A 26606-nucleotide genomic window follows, 5' to 3' on the forward strand; every position below is an offset into this window, starting at 1 on the left:
TCCCTTTTAAATGGCTCTTTCTCTCTCTCTCTCTCTTTTTTTTTGGGGGGGGTTCAGTTGAACATTAGTCAGGGAATTCATGTCAGTTTTGGACTTGGGCTGGTTCAATAGTGAATGTAAAGCTGGCGGTCAACAGGGTAGGTAAATTTGCAAGTGCTATGATCATCTTGGCTGGAGGGATTGTCGGGGCTGAGTAGGATGAAGCAATGTGTGGAGACACGAGCATTTCTAATTCCTGGGGGGCTATCTCTAGTAAGCGTGGGTGTTTCATTCTCTCCAACATCATCCAGCAGAAAAAGCCCTTATGGCCTCCCAACTCCCTTGGCTCTAATGAATGTTCACCAGGCAGTATCCCTGAGAATGTAGCACTGGGAAAGGCATGCCTTAGACTTGGAGCGTGGGACCCAGTGTCCTGGAAAGGACTATGTCCTTCGTTACAAATCAGCAAGCAGGCAGGTTTTATTAAAAAAATTAAAATAAACTTGCAAGAAGTTCAAAAGAGGTTTCAAAAGGCAGGGTGTGATGAGCCCAATAAATGAACGTAATAGAGAGGATTGGGGTTATTTCTGTTGTGTGAGCCATAGCAGAAAGCATGCTTGTGACCAGAATAAAATTTGTTTTAATTTTCTATTATACAATTATGTAATAAAACACATTCTCATTGTAAAGAATACAGACATATAAAACACAAGTATTCCCTCTTCCATGCTCACCCCCCCAATTCCTTTCCCCAGGTGCCCCCCTTTTTTAGTTTGCTGTGTATCTGTCCAGCCTTCTTTCTATGCGTTTATAGACTAAAACAGCATTTTAACTTTAAGTAATTGCTAGCCTGGAAAATAAGGATCTAGAACTTCTATCCCTAGCATATCTGAAAACATCAAAGCTCTGCCAAAAGTGGCTCAGTTATTTTCCAAACCAGAGAATGAAAATTACTTTCTTCGCAGGTTTAACCCACACTTTACAAGCATTCTCTGAGTTAACAGTAAGGAAAAAGCCTCCCCGCACTATTTTAAGAGAGAAAAGAGCAAGCGGGGTGACAGGCATAATAAGCAAGCTATTGATTTAGCATTTCTGCTGCAGAGAACAAGGCCAGGCTGGGGCGACACGCTGCAGGCGGCGGTCCATTAATCCTTAGCCCAGTTCCTAAACGCACGCGGCTTCCCTGAGAGCTTGGCTTTTGATTAATGCAAATTCCTCAGACCAGTGGTAAGAATTCTTCTGGACAGCTGTGTCCTTGGAACATGCGAGGATACTAGATAATTGCGATAGTGTTTTGTGACTTCAATTGATCTGCTCAGGTGATGCTTGAATCATTAACTAAAAAATGTCCTGATGCAAATTTTCTCTCAGGTCATCATCAAGCTGAAGAACAGGGGAAACACCAGTTATATCAAGAAGAGCCTTTTCTAAACACAGTGACTTGCTCCCAAGCACAGGCGGGCACTGCCAGGGGGGTGGGGTGGGAGTAAGAAAGCATGGGGGGAGGGGGAGGTTTGAGAAGAGCATTCATGCCATTGCTCTTTCTGGAAGTGGACGGGAAAGTTCCTGTCCTTGGCTGTGAACGGGCAGCCAGGAATAGTTAATCTAAGGTATCCACCCCATAACACACCCTTGCAAATCTTACAGAGTGGTGCCTCTTCTTGGTATGCTGGATGGTTGTCTGTGCACTTGAGTTCTCAGGCTCCAAGTCTGCACACTGCCCACCTCCCTCCCCTCGCACCTCCTGAGCTCAGGGCAGAACTCTAGGGGCTGCTGCAGGAGGGGCAAAGGAGACTGGACACCAGCTCTAACTAGAGGAGTTGCTCTGCTTATATGATCTTCATAAGGTTTGGTGGAAAAAAGTATACTACTGATTACTAAAAGGCTTAGGCCGACAGCATAGAGACGTAACTGTTAGAAAACAAATTTCTCCTCTCCACTTTCAGCAATTTTATGGCTCAGCTGCACTGTCAACCCCGAGCTGGAAGCACCAGGGACTTAGCGATCCCAGCGAGCATGTGGGGAACGGGAGGGGTCTGGTCCTCACTGGGGCCAAAGCATCGGAGTGTTCACCTTCAGAGTCACCACCAAACTTCACCGTTTCCAAGCCTGTCCCTCTGCATTTTTCCTTACCCTTCAACACCTGACTTCTACTGCACAGAACATGAGGCTTCCGATAAGAGGTACAGAGGGCCCCAAACCCCAGCTCCCAGTTGGGAGACAAATGTTACTAAGTGAAACGTTTAAGATCAAATCCAGATAAAAATGTTATTTCTAATAGGTGTACAAAAGATGGGTTACTCAATAAATGATGCTGAGACAACTGACTTGCCACCTGGAAAAGCAAATAAAGCTGGATTGCGACTTCACGCCCTACACCAACATAATCCAGATGGATCAAAGATTTAAGTGTAATGATGAAACTGTTAAAATACTAGGAGACAAGTGGGTCATAGTCATAGAGTGGGGAGAGCTTTCTAAGCATGACATAAAGTTCAGGAGCCATAAAAGATAAGATGAACACATTTCCCTATATAAAATTACACTCCTTTGTGGCCAAATGATTATAAACAAGACCAAAAAATATATCATAAATTTGGGGGAGAGTGCTAATTTCCTTGAAATTTAAAAAGATAATAGTATAAAATCTAGAAGAAATGAATAGGTAAGAAGAAATACATATAGACAATAAACTTGTGAAAAGATGTTCATACTCACTCATGAAGAAATGCAAATCAAAGCAATAAGTCTTTACTTTCAGATTAGCAGAGATCAAAGTATTTGCTAATTACCATTATTGAAAAGGGAAGGGGCTCTTGCTGGGAATGTAAATTAGGTTTTCAGAGGGCAATTTGCCTTTAATCTACCAGAAATATAAAGTATACCCTTTGACCTAGCATTTCCACAACTAGGAACTGATCACCCAGATACTATCACTCAGGTTGACAAACACACAAGCACAAGAATATTTGTAATAGCACAAAAGTGGACACAACGTAAATGCCATCAACTACATGTAAAACAATGAGGCAGCTCGCTATGTACTAATATCTGGAAGGATGTTCAAGGTACCCTGATAAAAGCAAAAATCAACTTGCAACACTCATTTGTTTAAATATACCTGTGTTGACTTAGAAAATTTCTGCAAGGATATACAAAAAATGTTAGAAGGCTATTCTAGAGAGTGGGATCAAGTTGGGAGTTTTTTTTTCTATTTTAATCTTGCAGTAATTTTTTAAACCATGAGTTTGAATAATGAAAAAATATGAATAATGAAAAGTGAATAATGAAAAAATGAGCTTAGTAAAAAAAAAATCAAAAGATGGAGGCTGCACATATAAACAGCAGCATGAGAATAAAAAATGGAGGGCTCATGAGGTGAGCAGCAAGAGATGGGAACTTCAGCCAGATCTCCTCTGGGCACCCACAGGCTTAGGGGAACCTTTAGTCTTCTGGGCCTGGAAAAAGCTTTCAGCGGGTGTGGGGACTTGGTTTGGAGGCTCAGCACAAGCCTGGATTTCTGGTCCTGTGTGGTAGCCCTCCAACAAGCTCTCAGAGGCTCCTAGCACTAACCAGGCCCCCCGTGGTCCAGAAAAGGCAGGGCTACTGTTTATGTGAGCTGCAGTCTCGACAGGTAGGTGCAGATTTTGCAGGAGACCCCAAGGCTCGAATCCTGGGGCAGAGCTGTTCTCCAGATGGACTTGGGTTTAGTGCTGCATGCTAAGCAGGCAGTGGAGATCACACGGTACCCATTGGTGGAACTGCTGTTCTGGGAGTACTTATTCGAAGATGCAAGTTACTGGGCTTCCCTGGTGGCGCAGTGGCTGAGAATCTGCCTGCCGATGCAGGGGACACGGGTTCGAGCCCTGGTCTGGGAAGATCCCACATGCCACGGAGCAACTAGGCCCGTGAGCCACACCTACTGAGCCTGCGCGTCTGGAGCCTGTGCTCCGCAACAAAAGAGGCTGCAACAGTGAGAGGCTCGCGCACCGCGATGCAGAGTGGCCCCTGCTTGCTGCAACGAGAGAAAGCCCTTGCACAGAAATGAAGACCCAACACAGACAAAAAATAAAATTAATTAATTTAAAAAAAAAGCTTAAAAAAAAAAAAGATGCAAGTTACTTTAGCTAGGCTTTGCTTTCTTGCAAGATATTTCAGATTCATAAGGCCGGACCCAGTGTCTCACATGTAGGAAGCAGTCTGTGGTTTACTGACCTAACACTAGGCTAAATTACACAAAGCATCTTTTTCCTCTTGACTATTTTATTCTGGGACTCTAGAAAGAGATTTGTGAAGAAAGGGTCATTTTTCTACTGTGGGTGCCCAGTAGAGCGTTTACTCTGACAAATGCTTTGATTCAGCACTTAACTTTACAGATAGCTGTGAATTAACTTTGAGGGAAAAAACCAGTGCTATCGGAGTCTCAGAGGTAGGGGGAGAGATGCCACCTGTTGAATGCAGACACCTTTGCAGGAAAAATATACGAAACTACTTTGTATAAAGATTAAAAAGACGCCTCTGGTATCAATCCCCTTGGGTATCCTACTCAAACACTGGATAAGAAGTCGTGCTGATTGACCCACGTTTTTGATCAAAGTCAGCTCCCAACAAAGTCCAACCCCCAGGCATGCTAGCAAAGTCAGAATCACTCCACAAACCCTTGCAGCCTGTTAATCAATGGAGAGTTAATGTTGTGAAAGTAAGTGAAATTAACAAAAATATTTTGGGCAATTTATAGGTGACATGCATCGCCAAATCTGAAGTCAAACTGTACTGATGAAATCCATCATTTCCTTCAATGTAAGATTGCTGTGTCTCTTGGATGTTCCCAGAAAACATGTGAAAAAGTCCAAGTAAAGATAGATGATTAGATTTGAATCAGACAATCTGAATCAGAGAATCTTTATGGATTAAAATATCAATTTCTGGGAATTCCCTGGCGGTCCAGTGGTCAGGACTCCGCTCTTTCACTATCGAGGGCCCGGGTTCAATCCCTAGTCAGGGAACTAAGATCCCACAAGCCACGTGCGGTGTGGCCGAAAAAAAAAAAATCAATTTCTGGACAACTTTTAAAAACCTACATCCTTCTCTAAGGACACAGGACTGTTTGAGAGATCCTGTTTGATACAGACATCTCAACTGCAAGTTTCTTTTGGGAGTCGGTCATTGGTCTGCTTCTTGCTTGCTGACTGGCCTCAGGCCACACGGCTCGGCTGGCACAGAAGACGGAAGCAAAGGAGCGGTGGGGAGAGCAGCTGTCTGAGGGGTGGCCGGTCCAGGCCTGTGGTGGGGCAGACACCGGTGCAGCTAGTATCCCAAATTCCAGGACTGAAAACAGAAGTTGGTGGTCCAAGGCAGTACTTGGCTGGGGCAGAGTTGCAGTACAACCAGCCTGTGGGATTTGGGGGGCAGAGGGCAGGATGGTGGTGATGGTAGGGTGATTCTGCAAGTTCAGGGAATACGACTGAGGAGATTTTTCTGATCAGAGCCACGGCCAAGCTACCGACACTGCTGAACAGTCAGGGATGGTCTGCTCCCCTGGGATGCGGGTGTGGTGAACCTAGTTCCACTGGGACAGAACCTGTTGCAAAGAATGCTATGGGGGCAAAAGTATGTTCTTGCAGTCTATGGAGTTGGGGAGTGCTGCCTCGGCTTACTAAGAGACGTGGAGGCCCTTTGCAGAGAGAAAGGTGAGAATGTGGTTAATAGATGCTGGTTGCCTTGCTGTTCCTAAGAAAGGAAACTCGTACAAAACTTCCTGCTCTCGGTTTAAAATGTAGCTTCACTTTTTTTTTTTTTTTCAACAGACCAGAGCTGTTAATACCACACGGTAAAAATGCAATATAAGCAAAAACATTAAAAAATCTTTTATATTAGTAAGCCGAAAGCTACAAGATTCTATAACTGTTTAAGTAAAATTGGATAAATATACATACACTTGGTATGGGAATGATCTGCCTCTGGTCACCCTGAGGAGAGAGAAAAAAAAAAAATCACTGTCAGGTTCAAAGAGAAGTAGATCATATTCTCAAAAGAAACTTGGAAGCACTCTTGAGTACAGTGGCCGTATGACTGCCTGTTCTCTGTACCTTGGTGGGATTTTTTTTTTTTTTTTGGCTGTACACGGGCCTCTCACTGTTGTGACCTCTCCCGTTGTGGAGCACAGGCTCCGGACGCGCAGGCTCAGTGGCCATGGCTCACGGGCCCAGCCGCTCCATGGCATGTGGGATCCACCCGGACCGGGGCATGAACCCGTGTCCCCTGAATAGGCAGGCGGACTCTCAACCACTGCACCACCAGCGAAGTCCCCTTGGTGGGATTTGATGAACAGGAGGAACTCAAAGATATTCCACAGTTAGGGCACTGGGCTCCACTCTGCCTCCCAGACAGACCAGAAGATGTGGTACATATATATAATGGAATATTACTCAGCCATAAAAAGAAACGAAATTGAGTTATTTGTAGTGAGGTGCATGGACCTAGAGTCTGTCATACAGAGTGAAGTAAGTCAGAAAGAGAAAAACAAACACCGTATGCTAACACATGTATATGGAATCTAAAAAAAAAAAAAAAGGTCATGAAGAACCTAGGGGCAAGACGGGAATAAAGATGCAGACCTAATAGAGAATGGACTTGAGGACACGGGGAGGGGGAAGGGTAAGCTGGGACAAAGTGAGAGAATGGCATGGACATATATACACTATCAAATGTAAAATAGATAGCTAGTGGGAAGCAGTTGTATAGCACAGGGAGATCAGCTCTGTGCTTTGTGACCACCTAGAGGGGTGGGATAGGGAGGGTGGGAGGGAGGGAGACTCAAGAGATATGGGGATATATGTATATGTATAGCTGATTCACTTTGTTATAAAGCAGAAACTAACACACCATTGTAAAGCAATTATACTCCAATAAAAATATTTTTTTAAAAACATGGCTCCAGACACAGCCAAATGTTCGCTAGGGAGCAAAGTCATCTCCATTTGAGAACCAATGCGCTAGTGGGAGATGGCAAACAGCCCTAACACACAGGTGTACCTTCAGACCAGGTGAGCACATCAGTGAGGTGAGAGATAACACCGCCAAACGGTTATTTGGGAAGGGCTTGACAAAACACAGACCACAACCAAAGGTGCCACCCTAGACAAGTATGTGGGCTTGAAAATTACCCTAGAGGTTTACGTGTGTGTGTACATGGGATACGCATGTATGAGTGAGCGTCCAGCAATGGCTTTCACTCTGTCCTTGCACTGAGAAGTCCTCCAGGGTCTCTGCCATTGGGACCTTCTGAGTGCTGACTCCTTCTAGCCTCCAGACAGGGGCTGCAGACACTTTTATTTTGGGCAACTTGTCTCCAGTCCAGGCTGTAACTGTGACGGTCACAGTGGTAGCCACCCCAGGCCACTGCTCTGAAGCTTTTCTCCAGGACAGTAAATATGCAGGGTGGATGGAACCATCTGTTGCACTCTGTCCACAGCCTTCCCTCCTCCTCTGGCAGGCTGAGCTCCAAGAGGCTGGGAGAGCCCAGGAGGCAGCAGTAGAGACATGCCTGGAATCGGCTTCCACATCTACTGAGCCTGGGCTTTACATTCCAGGTGTCCTGACCAGGTGAGTGCAAAGGGCAGAGTCGCCCCACTTTGACATAGGCTCTTTCTACAAGGTCTGGTCTCACATACTGAAGGGTCGCGGATTATGCAAACGATGCGCTACTCTGAGTTAACTTAATTCTTTAAAAAGCCACTCTGACAAGTGTTAACCAAAGGACGTTTCCATGAGGGAACACTAGGTCCAGCTAAGCCCAGCTCTGTCAGAGGAGCTCCCTTTAAGGACTTTATTCTCTGGTAGCTATGGCTAAGGGCTCCAGGAAACCTTCCAGGGCTGCACCACCATCTTCTCAAGTCATTCATCTAGGCAGGTACTAGGTAAAAATAACTTACTATGACAGCAGTGATTCTTCACTTTTTAAATCCTTTACAGGCCTAGGGTACAAACTATGTTCCCTTCACCAATGGGGATTCTCCTCAGCAATGATTTTCAAATTGGGAAAACTGAGAGTTTGAGGGGAGATATCAGAATTCGGGGCTGTGATAGGGTTTACAATGAAATCTCATCATACAAATTCCACTTATGTTTTTCTACACCAATGTACAGTACAGCTTAATATCTCTTAAGTCTAGGTATCCTTCATTATATTAATATTTTTCCAAAAATTTCTCAGCTGTTCTTTTTTTAAAATTTATTTATTTATTTTTGGCCGTGTTGGGTCTTCGTGGCTGGGCACGGGCTTTCTCTAGTTGCGGCGAGTAGGGGTTACTCTTCATTGCGGTGCGTGGGCTTCACATTGCGGTGACTTCTCTTGTTGCAGAGCACGGGCTCTAGGTGCGCGGGCTTCAGTAGTTGTGGCGCGTGGGCTCAGTAGCTGTGGTTCGTGGGGTCTAGAGTGCAGGCTCAGTAGTTGTGGTGCACGGGCTCAGTTGCTCTGCAGAGTGTGGGATCTTCCCGGACCAGGGATCGAACCCGTGTCCACCTGCACTGGCAGGTGGATTCTTAACCACTGCGCCACCAGGGAAGCTCTCTCAGCTGTTCTTAGACATTTTTTTTCTTCTGTATAAATTTTAAGTCTTCCTATTCAGAAACACAACACACTTCTCAAGAAATAAGAGCCACCACATCAAAACGTTTTAGTGATTCTCATTTTTTGGTAGTATTTTGGGATTTCACTGTAAATAATCATGCCATCTGCAAATAAAACTGGTTTTCTATCTTTTCCACATTTATATCAGTTGTTTCATTTTCTTATCTTATTACATTAGCCAGAACTTCCAATGATTTTCCTATGTTGTTTGCTGTTTATTTTTAGAAGACAGCTTTATATTATGTTTAAATGATATTCTTCTATGTATTTGGCTGTACTGTTGATTGGTATGTAAAGGTTTATGGCTACTGTACACTGCATGTATTAGTTCTTTTATCATAAAATGTCCCTCTTTCTCTTGTTTAATGTTTTTGGCCTTGAATTCTGTTTTGTCTGATACTAATATCGCCACTTTTGCTTTCTATTTATTTGATCTGCTTTGTACATTTCGCCCATCTCTTTATTTTCTACCTTTTTTTGGTATCACTGTATGTTAGATGCTGGCTCAAAAGCTATTAGCTGCATACTGTAACAGTCATTAGCACTGTTTACCAAATAATTCCAGTTTTCTTTCTGGGCACATGGTAGGATTACACTTCCACAGTCCTTGAAGTTTGGTGTAATCATGTGAATTGCTTTGGCCAATAAAATGTAAGCTGAAATAAGTCTTGTTACCTCTGAGTGAAAATTTTAAGAGCCAGTGTGATTTACCACATTCCTCTTCTGCTGATGTGACAATCATGGAAGCAAAGAGATGGGCCCTCCTTAGTCTGGTCCATGAATGAGGATAAGATAGAGTTATCTAATAGCATAACAGTAGCTATTAGTCATATGTAGCTGTTGAGCACATGAAATGTGGCTAGTCCAAATTTAAGATGTGCTGTAAGTATAAAATACACATCAGATTTTGAAGAATTAGTAAGATAAAAGAATGTAAATTTTATCTCATTGATAATTTTTTCTATCAATTACATGCTGAAATAACATTTTGGACATGTTGGGTTAAATAAAAATCTCTTATTAAAATCAATTTCAGGAATTCCCTGGCAGTCCAGTGGTTAGGACTCTGTGCTTTCACTGCCGAGGGCCTGGGTTTGATCCCTGGTTGGGAAACTGGGATCTCACAAGCCGTATGGTATGGCCAAACAAATAAAAAATAAAAATAAAATTTAAAAAATCAATCTCAAGTTTTAAAAAAGATTCTAAAAAATGACGCTGCTAGAAAAAGTTAAATTACACGTGTGGCTCACACTGTATTTCTATTGGACATTGGCACAGAACAGATGGCCCAGCCAACCCATGATAAACATGTAGCATGAATGAAAAATTAACTTTCCTTATGTTAAGCCTCTGAAGATTTGGAGTTGTTACTGCAGCATAACTGAACTCACACTGACCCTAAATCTACTCAGTAGTGATTCCTCTTTTCTCCTCTGTGAAAAGAGGTCTGATTTCGTTGATAGCAGGAAACTGCAGGTATAAATCTTTCCCCTTTCAGGCCTCTCTTGCTGCTGGAGGGCAGCCAGGTGACAAAGTCCTGGCCCATAAGACATAAGCAGAAGGACTTTCCTGGGACTTTCTGTGAAAGCATTTCCGTAAAACGGACAGACATGGCTAGTGCTACTCCTCCCTCTTGTATTCTCTTAAATGTGGATATGATATCCGAAGCCTGTGACTTTGAGATGATAGTAAACAACAAGCATGAGGATGAAGGCAAACACTCCAAGAACGGTGGAGCAGAAAGATCAAAAGATAGAAGAACAGAAAGAGTTTGGGACCCTGATGGTATCACCATGCATCTAAACTACATCCAGCAACTGCCAGCATCAAGTTTTATACGTGAGGAAAAGAATCTCCTATTTGGCTAAGTTATTATTTGTCAGTTTTCTTTTACTTGCTGCCAAAATCATTCCTACCTGATACAGGTGTATTCTTGGAGACAGCATCCAGCTGAATTTGTCATGCCAATCTGATAGAGTCTTGGTCTTTTGTTAGGAGAATTTCGTTCATTAAACTTGGTTTTATGCCTAATCTTTGTTAGGTTCCTATTTATTGTTATTTATTTTCCCCTTTCCTTAATTTTTTTTTCTTTTTGGCTGCACCACATGGCATGCAGGATCCTAGTTCCCCGACCAGGGATCGAACCTGTGCCCCCTGCATTGGAAGTGAGGAGTCTTAACCATTGGACGGCCAGGGAAGTCCCCCCTTTCCTTAATTTTGATGGCTTGTTCACAATTCTGTTTATTTTCCCTTTCACTCTCTGTGAAGTTTGAGGATCTATTTTCTAATTGTGCTACTCGTCACAGTTCTGTTCCTAATAATTGTATTTATTTCTACATTTTCTACAATTATATCATAACTGAATATCAGTCTCACCCAGATTGTTTTTTTGTCCCCTTTCTGAATCATTCCATGTCTGAAAATGTACTTCTTTTGCCTTAGTAGATAAATGATTATCTTGGTTACATGTAGAATTTTGGGTTTGTAACTCTTCTCTCAGTAGCAAACTTTTTTTCATAGTCTTCTGGCTTTCAGTGTTGCTGACGAGAAGTCTGGTGCTAGTATAATTCTCTTTTCTTTGAAAATATCTTGTTCCACTAGCTTGTAAGATTTCCTTTATACTTAAATTTCAGAATTTCAATGGCATATATCTAGGCATACATGTGCTCTTTTCCTTGCTGCCACTAATCCTGCTGCAGATTTGGTAAATCCTCTCAATCTGCACATTCAAGGTTTTTTTTCAGCTCAAGAAAATCTTCTTCTATTACTTTTTCTCTTCCTGGAATTCCTATTATTTGCATGTTAGGTCTCCTAGATGTTTCTTCCCACCTCTCACAATTACTGACTCTGTGTTTTTGATCTGAATTGTTAAGATATTTTTTCCACTTGCTCCTCCAGAACATTAAGGCAGTTCTCAGCAGTGATCATTCCCACTCTTTTTCTCAGTTCATTTACTGAATTTTTGTATTTAGAAATCAAGGGATTTTTTTTTTTTAAGTTCTAAAATTTATTTGTATACTCAAAATTCATTTCGGGACTTCCCTGGTGGTCCAGTGGTTAAGACTCCTTGCTTCCAATGCAAGGGGCGCAGGTTCGATCTCTGGTCGGGGAACTAAGATCCCACATGCCGTGAGGCAGGGTCAGAAAAAAAATTCATTTCTTGAACTATCATTTTCTTCTACCTTTTCCATTAGTTTTACCTCAGTGGGAATCTCACATTCTAGATTTTCAACCTGGAATCTCCTCGGCAGTGGTAAATGAGGGAACACTGCGAAGCCCAGCACTGTGAGGCAGAGCTGTTTTCATGGTCCAGCAGAGCCCAAGTTGACAAAGCACAAAGAGATGAAAAAGTCCCTGTACTACTGGGCTCCTCCAGGGCACTAGACTGAAAGCAATTCAGCTCATCAGTGCAGCCCCTCCAGGGACCACACACATTAAGTGGGCAATGCAGGCCCTTTCCAAGGGGATCCACAGGCTCCCGCTGGCTTGTTGACCTCACAGGACTTCACATTTCAAGTCTTCATCCCAGGACTGCAAGAGAGGCAAGCATTTTCCTCTGATGTGGTTCCCTGCTTCTTACTGAGTATCAGAGAGAATGAATTCTGTGCCCTCTCTTTCCCCTGGAGATGTCAGGAAAAGTGGAGGCCTTGATGTACTTCCCAGGCTCCACCAGCAGGCTCACCTGGGTTTATCCAGAGAGGGAATTTAAATGGTCAGAACCACATGCTCAAGCTGCAGTCTTCCCAGAATCCTCTTCCTTATGTTCGGATGCACTTTTAAAATAATCTATTTTCTAATCTAATCTATTTTCAAATTAAGCTTTTCTGTGAAAATTGGGAAGAGCAAAAAGAAAAAGAAATAAGGCACAGAGGAGAAGAGAAAATCTTACACAGATTCCACAAGTCTGAAATAATCTCTTCATATTTTGGCATACGTCATTCTGGTCTTGTAAATGCCTGTGTGTGTGTGTGTATGTGTGCTTATGACCATATACATACTTATAAATATACTTGCCTACTATATTTTAACCTTTTTTCCCCTAAGTGATATATTGTGAACATCTTCCTATATCAGTAATATTTATGAGACATCATTTTTTTTTTTTTTTTTTGCGGTATGCGGGCCTCTCACTGTTGTGGCCTCTCCCGTCGCGGAGCACAAGCTCTGGACGCGCAGGCTCAGCGGCCATGGCTCACGGGCCCAGCTGCTCCGCGGCATGTGGGATCCTCCCGGACCAGGACACGAACCCGTGCCACCTGCATCGGCAGGCAGACTCTCAACCACTGCGCCACCAGGGAAGCCCGAGACATCATTTTTAATAGCTGCATACTATTTGATTGTATGGTTACTGTATAGGTCTTCTATTGTTTATTGCCAATCATCGGCTCACTTATAATTCTGCAACATTATAATCTATGCTGGATAGTGTCTTATGGTTAAATCTTTGCACATCCATACTCATGTCAATAAGGAGGAACTGCTTGGGTGGACAGATAGGTATATTTTTAAGGTTTTTTTGTTTGTTTGTTTTACGGTACGCGGGCCTCTCACCGCTGTGGCCTCTCCCACTGCAGAGCACAGGCTCCGGACGCGCAGGCTCAGTGGCCATGGCTCACGGGCCCAGCCGCTCCGCGGCATGTGGGATCTTCCCGGACCGGGGCACGAACCTGCGTCCCCTGCACCAGCAGGCGGACTCTCAACCGCTGTGCCACCAGGGAAGCCCTATTTTTAAGGTTTTGAGATCACACTGCCAAATTTCTCTCCGGAAAGGTGTAACCAATTCACACTCCTACCAATAACCAATTTACATCCTCTACTCTCTCTCTCACTACCCCCATGCCAAACCCAAATATTATTTTTAAAAATCTCTTTTGATAATTTGATAGATGGAAAAGGATATCTCATTGTTTTAGCTTGCACTTCCTTGATTACTAACAATATTGAACATTTTTTCATGTTTACTGACCAATTGTGTTTCTTATTTTATGAAACGTCAGTTCATGTCTTTTGCTCACATTATTTGGGATATAAAGTTTTATGACTCTTGTGTCCTCGATAATGAATAATCTCCTTTGTCTCTTTCAGTGCTTTTTACCTGAAATTCTCTTTCAACGCTTTTTACCTGAAATTCTCTTTCAACTGAGATTACTATTAGAATCCCTGTTTTCTTTTTTTTTCTTTTTTTTTTTTTTGGCGGTACGCGGGCCTCTCACTGTTGTGGCCTCTCCCGTTGTGGAGCACAGGCTCTGGACACGCAGGCTCAGCGGCCATGGCTCACGGGCCCAGCCACTCCGCGGCATGTGGGATCTTCCCGGACCAGGGCACGAACCCGTGTCCCCTGCGTCGGCAGGCGGACTCTCAACCACTGCGCCACCACGGAAGCCCTTTCTTTTTGTTTATACTTGTGTGATGTCTTTTTGCTCATTCTCCTACTTTTAACTGTTCTGAGTCATTTTGTTTTGAATATGATGTCTGTTGACAGCATGTGAGTAGAATTTGTTCTTTTTTAACCTATTGTGATGATCTGACTTAAAATTTTTTATTTGACACATATGAAAGAAGATATAACAAATACGTTTATTATTAAACGAGGTAGTTAAATTCACTTATATTTATTATTGGCTTTTTTCCAAGTCTCTGTGTCTCCTCTGGTCTTTCCATTTCTTTGTCTGCTCCTGGTTCTTTAACTCTCTTTCATACAACTTCCCATGACAGAATGTTACAAAAATATGAAGTGACTCTTATAACTCGCATCAAATATGTTCTTCAGTTGCTAAATGGGAATGACTGACATATCCTGTAACAAAAAAGATGACTTCTTTGGTAATTTCAAATCTTTAAGTAAATGGCTGCGCACATACTGTCACAGATTCTGACTAAGGATGCTCGTCAAGGACGGGACAGATGCGCGGTGGCGGAAGAACACCGGGGCTGCTGCGTCGGCACTGACCTTCTGAAGCCCGCCGTTCTCCTCAACCAGCGGCGGAAGAACACCGGGGCTGCTGCCTGGTGGAGCGTCCACATTGTAATCACGGAAGCAGCAGAAGAAGGAGCTGAGGATGCTGCGGCTCCTCTGCTTCTTCAGGCTGACGTTGCACTGGGATGCTGGGAAGAGAAACAAAGCACAGCGTGGCCAACTGTAATACTACGGGAAAACTCGAACGTGCAGCCGCCCCAGAGCCCTGACATGTGGAGACCAACTCAGGACCAGAAGACCAGGGGAGCCAGGAAGTTCCTCTAAAAGACTGTTACGTGACTCCTAGAGGGCCAGACAGTCGATGGAGTCCAGTCCTGCTGGCTGGACAGAATTCCCCTGATCTCGGCCCAGTGGGGGCTGCTTGCTCATTAGCTGGCCCATCCCCGGGGCCATCTGCCTTCCTGAGACCAGCAGATAAAGTCTTCCAACCCTGCACAAGTGCTACTTCAAAACATAGATCCTTGCAGGCACAAATCAGACTTGTCCCTCGCTGAGAAGCATTTCTCTGTGAAGGGTACCAAGGAAGAGTCACATTGAAACTGGGTTCTTGGGCACTCCCTGCTCACCATGGAAACAACTAACTTCATGGGTTAAGAAATAAGATGTGTGAAGGCACAAAGCAGCCCTCTTCTTAAACTCTTAAACCCATTTGTCAAGAAGTTGATACGAGCCTGGACCCACAGAGCTCAGGGGTGGAGGCTTCCATCACACTTAAAACAGAAACAGCAGAAGAGGTGGGACAGAACATCAGGGCTGGCCAGGGCAAAGCCTATCTTCACGAGACCCAGGGCAATACTGTGCCACTGACTCACTCCCTGGCCTGTCCTGGATTGAAGCTCCGGAGGGAGGGATGGATCCTTTCTGTTATCCAGGGCTCAAGACAAGTTGCCACAAGTCAGAAATAAAAGACAAAAGTTAGTACAGATGAGAAACACACCTCAGGGGAGGAGGCTGACAATTTGGAGGTGCAGGAGCATTTAGCCCTGGGAATGCAGTCCCACCACATACCACGTCTGGGTGGGTCAGCAGCAGTCCCACCACATACCACGTCTGGGTACAGGCTACGGGCACAGGGACCATGCTTGGGGTTGATGGGAAGATCACCACTGTAGGAAATTATTAAGTTCGCATGATAACTGTTGGAGTCTGTCTCTCCCACAAAGCAATTCTGGCACGATTCCTCTTTGTACACTTGAGGGATTTGTATAGCACCTGCCCTCTCAAGAGATCACAAAACCTTTGCTGAAAGTCTGCAGGTACCCTTCTGCCAGCAGCAAAACCAAATGCATTCAGAAATTCTGAAAAAGGACTGAAAGGCTGTTTTGCCAGCAGCTCCACAGGCCTGGATGGTCTTTAGCCTGGGTTTAGGCAAATGGCCCAGGAAGTGTGAATTTAAGATAATTGCTGGGAATTCCTTGGCGGTCCAGTGGTTAAGACTTGGCACACTTTCACTGCTGGGGCCCGGGTTCGATCCCTGGTCAGGGAACTAAGATGCCGCAAGCTGCCTAGCACAGGCAAAAAACAAACAAACAAACAAAAAAAACCCTTCATTAATTAAAGATGATATTTAGAACCATAAATCTCTGGAAAAGCTGGCTGTTTCTTCTTCCTTATGAATCCTTAGGTTCATGTCACAGGGCACCCGTCTTCTCATTTCAGGCCCCACTCGTCCGGCCAGACCAGACCATGGGGGCCACCAGGCACAGAGGCCTCCCACACAGCAGTGGTGGCAGCGACAGTGACCACTGTTTCCTGGGGCCAGCCCTCTGGGTTCTAGTACTGTACAATCCTCATCTCATGTCATCCTCACAGCTACCCAAGGAGATAGGTGTGATTGCTTCCATCTAACTGCTGAGAATATACAGCTAGTAACTGCACGTGCCCAGATTCAAACCCAAGTGGGTCAGTTTCCAGAGCGCATGCTTTCCCCATGCACCACACTGAAGACAATTCTGAAACAACTCAGGTCAGATTAAGAAGGAGGGAACGTGCCAAACGGAGAGAAAAGCACTGCCATAAACTCATATTTAATATAAATGATGGGTTAAGCTGTTTTGTTGTTACTTTGGGTATATTTAGTTTTTTATGCCTCACTCAGATAATTTAGTCAGAGGAAGAAAAGGACTGTCTCTTCCCGGCTGAGAGCACATTTCTCTGCAAGTAAACAAGCTGTTTGTTCATGTCTTGGTGACACTGAGCCGTCAACACCCAGGCCGGGCAGTAAAAAGCTCTGCAAAAAATGCACTTTCCCGGATCCTATTTTCATCCTTGGGTCACATAAATCTTCCCCATAACTAATTAACAAGCTAACTTATGTGCTAAAAAAAATCCTGACCATGGAGCCAGGGAGCTACTTATAATTCCACCATATGATTACTTGCCATGTGGCAGCCACAAAGAGGGCTGCAGGGTCACTATTTGCTCGGGTCACTTGGGAGGCCATCACCCCTGAACAATGGCAGCTCACTCCATTCCCCGTCTATGTAGGAAGCAGCTCATGGCTGTGGGAGGGTCCAGGCATCTTCCTGCTAAATAAGGTCACTACTAGGGCCCGTAGGAACCTCCGGGCAGCTGGGGGCTTTCGAATCTTCTAATCACCCTTGGGTTGGGCTGGTGCTCTCAAAAGCAGGCTAGCTGGGGAAATGGCTGGTATTCCCTCAGGACCAGCATGAGCCCACCCGGCCGCACGGCACTCACTGTTCCTGAAAGGTCAAGGTGGGCTGTATGGGGTCTCATGACCCCTGCTGCCTTCACCCCAGCTGCCTGCCTCTCCACCAGCTACAATCCAGAAGGCCCTTGATTTACTCGTAAACTTCTGGTAAAAGGGTTTCAGTTGATACACGAAATCAGCATCTATGGGTTTTTTTGTTGTTTTTTCTGCGGTACACGGGCCTCTCACCGCTGTGGCCTCTCCTGTTGCGGAGCAACAGGCTCTGGACACTCAGGCTCAGCGGTCATGGCTCACAGGCCCAGCCGCTCCGCGGCACGTGGGATCCTCCGCACCGGGACACGAACCCGTGTCCCCTGCATCGGCAGGCGGACTCCCAGCCACTGCGCCACCAGGGAAGCCCAACATCTATGTTTTAATGGACAAATGTTTATAACATTAGATCAAAAAAAAGCAAGATAAATAATTGTATATCTGACTTGATCGTAACTGTGCAAAAAACAAATGAAAAGAGATTGTAGTAGAGAAAAGATTGGCAAAAAATATATCGACAATGTTAACAGTAATTGTCAGACTCTGGGTATTTACACCTCTTCCTTCTATATTTCCCCAATGCTTTATGGTCATTACATTTTTACTCTAACAATGGGGAAAGAAAACAGTCTCGTTAAGCTTTCTTTCAGCAACTCTGTAAAGCTCAGGAGAAAACCATATCCTACGCCCAAGACCCAAACCCTTACACCTATTCCTCTGCTTTCCACTCCATGTCTGTGAAGGGCAAAATGAGGCAAAAGCAGCGTCATAAGCCTTGCAGGAGGTAATTGTCACTGCTGTGGTGGCCCAGGCTCAGCCCCGGACCGTGACATTGCCGGGATGGAACATGCCCACCAACACAAACCAGAGGGGCCCACGTGAAGAGAGGGCACCGAGTCCCATGATCTGCCCCAGCAGTGTGCTCCCACTGGCTTTTCCCGGCTGGCAGCCCACCCAGCCTCTCACCACCTGGCCTCACTCGCCCCTTTGAATGTCCCTACTGGATAACACGAGAGGCCCCCTGGTGGGCCCAGGGAGCCAGAAGAAGGTCTTTATCAGAATTGTAACAGTAGGGTATGAAAATCACTTTAATATGTACATCTTCCAGTTACACTGGTTTTAAGAATACTTTGGAGGAGTAAAGGAGAGAGTAGGAACTTTGAACATCAGTCTCAAACATTTCATAAAGATTTCCATGTTTTATCAGATTTAGGAGGAAAACATCATCAAAAATTATTCTGAAGTTTTCTGTTGCTTTCCCTGATCATCTTCCTGCTCCTATCCACGTCCACACCTGTGCACCTCATGTCCGGTTTCCTCCTCATGGTAGACGCCTCATCACGCTGACATCCTACCCCCCCACTCCTCCTCTCCTCATACCCCACTTCTGAGAACATTCCTGTTCTTCAGGGGCTGGTTCAAAGCCCAACCCCTTGAAGGAAGCCTGTCCCAGTGGAAGGGATTTGGTCCTTGGCCACTGAACTCCCAAATAAACACATGTCTGTCTGGGCTACATCTTCAGCCCATTCCTCTCTCCCAACTCCAGGCCAGTTTATCCACCTGCCTGCCGGATGGACATCTCCTCCGGATGCCTCCTAGGAGTGCTTCACCCAGCAGGTCCCCTCTTCACCTGGGGCATCAATCTCCGAGTCTAAACATCTACCCTTCCCCCTCTCATTAAGTTGTTGGTTTTGATATCCTTGGTGGTTTTTAAATCTGTCCTCAACAATGCCCTGTCCCTTTCATATCCCAGCTGAGGCCCTCATCATTCTGTCCCCGGACAACTACAATAGCGGCAGAACTTGTTTCGCTGCTGCTGATTCTGTGTCCTGTAACTAATCATTGACATGACCCACCGAGGTGTAGCCCAACAAGTGAGGAGACTGGTGGTTGTGAATGTGGCCTCTGAAGTCAGCCTCCTAGGTGTTGGCTCGACCAGTAAATGTTACGGGACCTAAGTTATATGACTTCTTTGTGCTTCAGTTTCCTTATCTGTAAAATAGAAACAATAGGCTTGTTGTGAGAATTAAGTGAGTTCGTATAAAGTACACAGAACAGTACCCAGCACAGGGTAAGCACTTCATAAATGTCAGCTCTTATTATTATCATTAGTTTCTGAAGAGCTTGTGCTTCCTAAAGGAGTAGGGGTTCTGCTGGTAAATCCCGGATCAAAGGCTGGATCCACATTGGGTCCAAATGTGGGTCCACATTTGTTCCCTGCCGTCTGACAACTAGGAGGCATAACTTCCTATAACAGACCTTGGTTACTTAAACTGTAATTTAGAAAGCAAAACTAGAAAAATCTCAGAAGTGATTCTACTCAACTGCTCTAAAACCTGGAGAGGCAGAGATGAGGAAAGAAAATGGAGGGAGGGGTGAAGCGTCCAGATGAATGCTGTTGGGGACTGTTTACCTGCTTCCCCTTAGAAAAAGAATACTGCTTTCAAGATGAGGGGAGGAAGCATCCACTCTCTCCTGCCCACTTGCTCAACCCTCCTCTGCTGAGCTCTGCCCCTGCCCTGTCTGCATCTGATCCAGGGGCTCCTTGCCCCATGCTGTGCATCAAAAGGGAGCACCCTCCCGGGGGAGGAGGACTGCGTGAGGACCAGGCAAGGAGGACAACAGACCCATCGTGGCTCTCTTGCAGGCTCCCCTACTGGGCCACTGTATGCTGTCATTTCCCCCCGGCTCTGGGAGCGCAGGCCCATCAGAAGGAACTCTTCTTCTTCCTCAGTCCTGCTAATGAAGACATGCCTGTGGCTGGTCCCAGCAGCTGCCCTTCTCTCCACACCGATGGCTGGCCCATGAAAATGGCATCCTACAGGGTAGGATGGGGAGATCCCCGGCAGGGGCAGATGGGGTGATCCTAAGACTTCCCTCATTTTTCTGAGCAGGCCTGCGTGGAGCAGAAATCCTGGGAAGGGTTGTGAAGAGCTGGAGACGTTGGGCAGGGGCCTCACCCATGTGCCTGGAGCTCTCTAACCATGTGGGGAGTGTGTGACGTTGAGGACAAACAGACACGTGGCCCGGTTTTCCTCGATACACCCTGGGAGCTAATGCCTCTCTCTTTCTCCCTGTACTTGATGTCACTGCAGCCAGCAGAGGAACAACCTGCTTCCCACTCATACACCCCCCCGCCACCGTTCTCCTTCAACGGCTGGGGACCTCCTATCCTCCAGCACAGCAGATGAGGGGCTTAGAGAGGGCCTATGAATGGGGCGGCTAACATGAGTGCAGAGATGGCTGCCTTCCTTGAGTCTTCAGTCCTAAAGGTGAGACAGGAAGCCTCCTCAATACCTCCCTGGTCTCTCTTGGCAGACTGCTGGTCCAGTAGCAAGGACCAGTATCTTCAAAGCACCAGCTGCCGATGGGGAGTGTAGCAGACGTGTGACATTTTTGCCCGCCAAGATCCATTTCCCATCCTCTGGTAAAAGTTCCACCACTCTCACCTCACCAACTCTCAGTCCATTACCAAAGCCTGGCCAATAAGAGCCATGTGATTGGCTTAGAGATGGGCGCATGACCCAAGCTGGGCCGAGGAAAGTCGGCCCCTGGATTCATGTTACGGCTATTGGAGGAAATGTTCTCTTTTTGCTGGTTTGCTAAGCTGGCAGGATGTAAGCCTGGAGCCACCAGCGGCCATCCTGGCCACCAAGCGAGAAGCACCTACCTGACTAATCACGTGAGCCAAAACTGAGATGTGAAGAGGGGCAGATCTCTGACTTGATTTCAGTAAACCAGATCTTTCTGGCATTTTCAGTTATGCGAATCTCTTTTTCTTTGAAGCCAATACGAATTGGGTTTATGCTATCTGCAATGGAAAGGATTATCCCTGAAAATGTGAGCTCCTAGGCGAGGCAGTGCAGAGACGCTGATAAATCACACAGGCACCGTCCCTACCTCACAACACGCACGCCTAGGAGGAGAGACACGAGAATAAGCAATTCTAATACAGTATGAGTCTTCTTATGATGGGGTAGCACAGGGCGCTGCTGGGGCCCAGAGAAGGGCACAAAGTCCATATTTGGCAGGGGGTGGGTAGGAGTGACTTCTTAGAAGAAAGTAGTCTGACAACTGGGCTGAAGTTGTATAAAATTGTTGGAGGTGGGGGGCTTCCCTGGTGGCGCAGTGGTTGAGAGTCCGCCTGCCGATGCAGGGGACACGAGTTCGTGCCCCGGTCTGGGAGGATCCCGCATCCCGTGGAGCGGCTGGGCCCGTGAGCCATGGCCGCTGAGCCTGTGTGTCTGGAGCCTGTGCTCCGCAACGGGAGGGGCCACAACAGTGAGAGGTCCACGTACCGCAAAAAAAAAAAAAAAAATTGTTGGAGGGGTTAGGGAAGTAGGGAAACAGCAACGTGTAAAGGCCCTGAAGTGAGAGAGAACATGAAATATTTGAGAAATCAAAGAGGCGAGGTGTTATGAGATGGGGATGATGACAGCAAGGGCCTTGTAAACCACGGTGATGAGTCTGGATTTAATTCTATGGACCCGGGGAATGACGTAATCAGATCTGTACCCCACACGTCATGGTTTGACTTCTGTAACTGGAACTACTGAGTTTAAATTTTAGATTATGACTAATGTAAGCTATCTATATACATCACAGATTTCCAGGATGTTTAAAAATCACAGATGTGGCCTCTTTTATGTAACATGCCTAGAATGGAATTTCTTATTTGAAAACTGACTTTATTTATTTATTTTAAAATTTTATTTATTTTATTTATTTTATTTTTGGCTGCACTGGGTCTTTGTTGCTGCACGTGGGCTTTTCTCTAGTTGAGGCGAGCGGGGGCTACTTTTCGTTGCAGTGCGCAGGCTTCTCATTGCTGTGGCCTCTCTTGTTGCGGAGCACGGGCTCTAGGCGCATGGGCTTCCATAGTTGTGGCACGTGGGCTCAGTAGTTGTGGCTCGCGGGCTCAGTAGTTGTAGCACATGGGCTTAGTTGCTCCGTGGCATGTGGGATCTTCCCGGACCAGGGCTCGAACCCGTGTCCCCTGCATTGGCAGGCAGATTCTTAACCACTGAGCCACCAGGGAAGCCATGAAAACTGACTTTAAATACAAGTTACACGGAAAGAAAATGGGCTTTAGAATTACATTTACATAGAATTACCCTGCCTTCTGTTTGCCAGTGTGAATTCATCTACCTAAGCCACGCAGGTAACAGGGGAATCATAACACCTACCCCCACAGGGTTGTTGTGTGGATGCAGCAAAACCATGTATGTTTGTGTAAGAGAGAAAATCTATCAGCAGCTTAAGATATAGCAACAAAAACTGATGATTGGTTTAGGCCCAGTGCAGTGTCTCACTGTGAACAGAAGTTAGTGACTGTATCCAGACAACAGTCCTCACAAAAACAGCCTGGCTTTAGGAGAAAACACGTAGGCAGACCCATTTTGGTTCTGGTTATGTGAATTCTAAACTTAGAACTTGAAGTAGCTCTTTCAAACTCTACCTCCTATCTAGTGAAGGTTTCTTTGTATAATAATAACAATGTTAGAAAGTAAACAAGTAAGAAGCAGCTCTACATGTGAAACTTAAACCCTAGGATTCAGGCCTTTTTGAAGAAATCTTACATGAAATATGGTTAGAAATAAAGTGTTGTAGTTAAAAACATGGAAAGTCTTGGAGAAAGACCACCAGGGCTGACGGTGGGGTTTGGCCCTTCACTGGGACAAGAGGACTGTGTTTATGCCAACAGACGGAAGGCATAACGGAACCCACAATGGGTTGGTATGACAGGCCGAGAGGGGCATTTCTGATCATCCTCTTATACTTACTTCCTGACCTGACTGGTTCCCTTCTGTATCCAGAAATGGAAATGTTGACCCCAAAGCCAGCGTTTCCTAGTTAGTGTGATAGCTGCCCACGTCACATAACCACTGCCCTTTGACAATTCTGACCTGGTTTCGATTCCAGATGTGGAGAGGCTTAGGAACCGTCCTGAATCCCTGGCTGCAGGATCACAACCTCTGGGGTCTACACTGATTCAGAGCTTTGCACACTCTCCTCTGTGAGCACCCCACCCACCCATCCGTCCTTACCTCTGATCTGAGCCCAAACTCCCGGCGACCCCCTCCCCCATCTCTACAGATCCAAGGAGTGCTTCAGGGTCAAGATGAAAGTAGCTGAAACATAGGTGGAAATGTTTGCTACCAACTATGACTCCACCCCCAATCATTCAAGTGAGGAAACTGCATCTTGGCAGCTATAGAGAACAAGGTTTACCTTTCATCTCCACAATGCCAAGCCAGCCTACATGCCGACTCAGGGTCCAGACTACCGAAGACCCCGAGTAACAGAGTTTCCAGGAGAAAACTGACTTAACACATGAAGTCTACTGCTAATGTGTCATAGCACCAAAACCTGCCATCAGAACCAGCTTCTTTCATGCCACGAGCAGAAGCGAGAAAGGTATTGCGTAGCAGATTTGTGTCATCCACGTATTTACAGCAGAACATTAAAAACATGTGGACATCAATGCTGTTACAGCTGCAAAACTGGACACCAAAGTTTCCCAAAGTAGGCTATTTCTCCATACATGGGGATGTCAGAGCGCATTACAACCCTGAAGAGACCGTACAGCTGAATTCACAACCACTTTACCACAGAAAATGCTAAACACCTTTTTTTAAGGGAGGAGGGGGAGTTCCTCTGAGGGTCAGCTTTTAAATGAATGCACCATTTCTTCTCTTCCAGAACTGGGCTACAATCTCTGGAATGCATCCCAGGGCCGAGGTTTGGAATGGGTGTCTAACAGGAAATTCTGGGCAGTCTATGCATACATTACATTCCTTTCCCACCCTGAAACAGTTGTCAACAAACACAACTTTCCCCTGTTTGAATAAAAGGGGGGGTTGGGGGGTGGGGAGAGGCCAGGGCACAGACCGCACAGAGTTCAAAAGCAGATGTAGCTGCTGAGAATCCAAACATCCTCTTCTCCTAGGAAAAGGACTTAGTCACTTTTCAAGATGTCCCATCAGTCCCTACTTTCTTCCCAAGTGATCGATTTGCTCAGGGAATTCCACCCGCCACTCTGTGAAAGAAATGTACCTTTGGAAGCTCTTATCCCTTCTGCAGCCTGTAACTCGCAGTGGTTCCTCCAGCAGTGAGACATCAAGGGGAGGGCCCGTAAGGGTTGATGGCTAAAAACCGGGCAGGAGAAATCCTAATCTCGTCCTCTGAGATGGAAGGATGAGCTTCCCCATTCACAGTTGGTTCGTAACAGCCCATGTTAGTTGAGTGCCTTGTTTGTGTGAGGTCCCTGACATAAATCACTTGTGGCCTTCATGATGTGCAGTGCCATTTTCCGATGAGAAGACAAGACCAGGAGTACATGTAACTGTGCAGTGAGGGTGCTGGGGTTCAAAGCCAGAGCAGCCTGGCTGCAGAGCTCCCGGCCTTCCTACCACCCTTCCCTGCCTCTCCCCAGCACTTGATGGGTTTAGGTTTTGTTTCCAGGGAGAAACTGAATATGAAGCCTTATGCCACCTGCCTTCACTCAAAATACCACACTTCTGAAAACTCCAAAATGAACCAGTGCTACTCGCGGCAACCCTATTAGATGAAGCCAGACACAGTGGCTGTTGTGCTGTCCCCCGAATGTACCCAGGCCACCGAACTCCGTGACTCAGCTTCCCAGGAGAGCCCCTCGGCTGGGAATGCCTTTCCTGGCCTCAGCACTTCCCCAAACCCCTGTGCCCCACGTCACACAGCTCCGAAGTAGCAGGGCTGGAGATAAACCAGGTCTGAGTGGGTCTAGAATCTGAGCTCTTAACCATCACTATACAGAATCTGTTTTTCACACTGAGAGCCAAAATAAGTAACGGAACAAAGGATTTAAACAGATGACGCACTTATTTAGAGGAAGCAAAGGTTAAAATTTAACAGTAATCAAATAAATGAATGTTTAAACAACGAGGTCCAGTTTTGGACCTAAAAAATAAGCAGAAATGATAGAAATAAAAACATATAGCCAATGGTGGTAAGGCTTTGACGGCCTGGGCCCATTCACTCACACATTGCTGGTAACTCTGTAAACTGGAACAATCCATACGACAAGTAGGTGAGTGATGTGTCAAAGACCACGAGGTGTTTATGCCGGTAATCTGAGCGTCCAACAAAGCGGGGTGCTTAGTTAAATCAGTGCACAGCAACTGGAGCGAATACTGTGCAGCCACAAGAAATGACCATTACGAAGACACGTGGGGAAGCATTTGTGGTCAGGCGGGTCACCTCAGACACCGTGCTGCCCCATGTCTGTAACTTTGTCATGTGCTTCTGGACAAGCTGGGGAAGGTAGGCTCCAGGGGTACTGGCTTGGAACGTATCTTGTTCATGTCTCAGTCCTTAAGATCTAGAAACACAATAGTACAAAATAGGCCTGACATAACAAATGTTTATTGAACGAATGAATGTGTGAAAGGAAACACAGAACAATGAAAATGACTGATTTGATAAAAAGGAACAGCTCCTGCAATTCTTTAAGAGCACGCTCAGCCGAGCAGCATGTCTTTCCTGGGAAGCCCTCTTGCCCACAGTGAGCCTCCCTCTTCCAAAGAGCTTTAATCTGTGCCACCCACACAAGGCCAACTCTCATCTGGGGAACCCAACTCACAGCTCCCTGCCATGTTTAGCAAAGATGGCAACTCCTACTTCCTATAAAGTAATTAATGCAAGTTTTCTTATGTGAAATCCACCAGTATGTTAAGTGAGCACAGCAATCTCTGGATCGTAGGACTAGGTTAATTATTATTTTTCTTTATACTTTTTTTTATTGCTTCTCAATGTCTACAATCTGCATCATGTTTATAGTGGAAAAAACTGAGTAAATATTTAAAATGTTTGTTTCTACTTAATATGTGAACATTTTCACATTTCAACAGATATCCTTCTATAACCTTATTTTGGTTGGTTGTATTGGATTTCACTGTATGGATGTGTACTGTGTCATAATTAAACTAACTTTGGACATTTATGTTGTTTCCTTCAAACTATGTCATAATACTGCAATTTGTTTGCAACAGCAATGCTGACCTCAGCACAAACTAGTTGTTCATCAATGTGGGACAAAATGTTATATCTATCTATCTATCTATTTATTTATCTATCTATCTATCCCTGGTGTGGAATATTATACAGCCGTGAAAAAGAAGGCTGCAGTTCCCTGTGCACTGATAACAGCCAACACTTATCTTACCTAAGATGTACCAGGCACTATTCTATGCACTTTACATACATTGGCTCATTTAATCCTTTCAGTAATCTTATGAGGTTAGGACTACTATTATATTCATTTTATAGATGAGGAAACT

At 45.4% G+C, this 26606-nt stretch overlaps 1 protein-coding gene across 1 annotated transcript in view; it reads right to left on the bottom strand.

Annotated features, from left to right (window-relative positions):
* Window positions 1-26606, bottom strand: part of CTDSPL (CTD small phosphatase like) — a 125290-nt gene that overhangs the window by 18979 nt on the left and 79705 nt on the right. Inside the window, 1 exon segment of the mRNA XM_032649411.1 lies at window positions 14562-14716. Coding sequence (XP_032505302.1) covers window positions 14562-14716 — 155 coding nt within the window.

The sequence above is a fragment of the Phocoena sinus genome, chromosome 11 (assembly GCF_008692025.1).
Source record: "Phocoena sinus isolate mPhoSin1 chromosome 11, mPhoSin1.pri, whole genome shotgun sequence".
NCBI lineage: Eukaryota > Metazoa > Chordata > Mammalia > Artiodactyla > Phocoenidae > Phocoena > Phocoena sinus.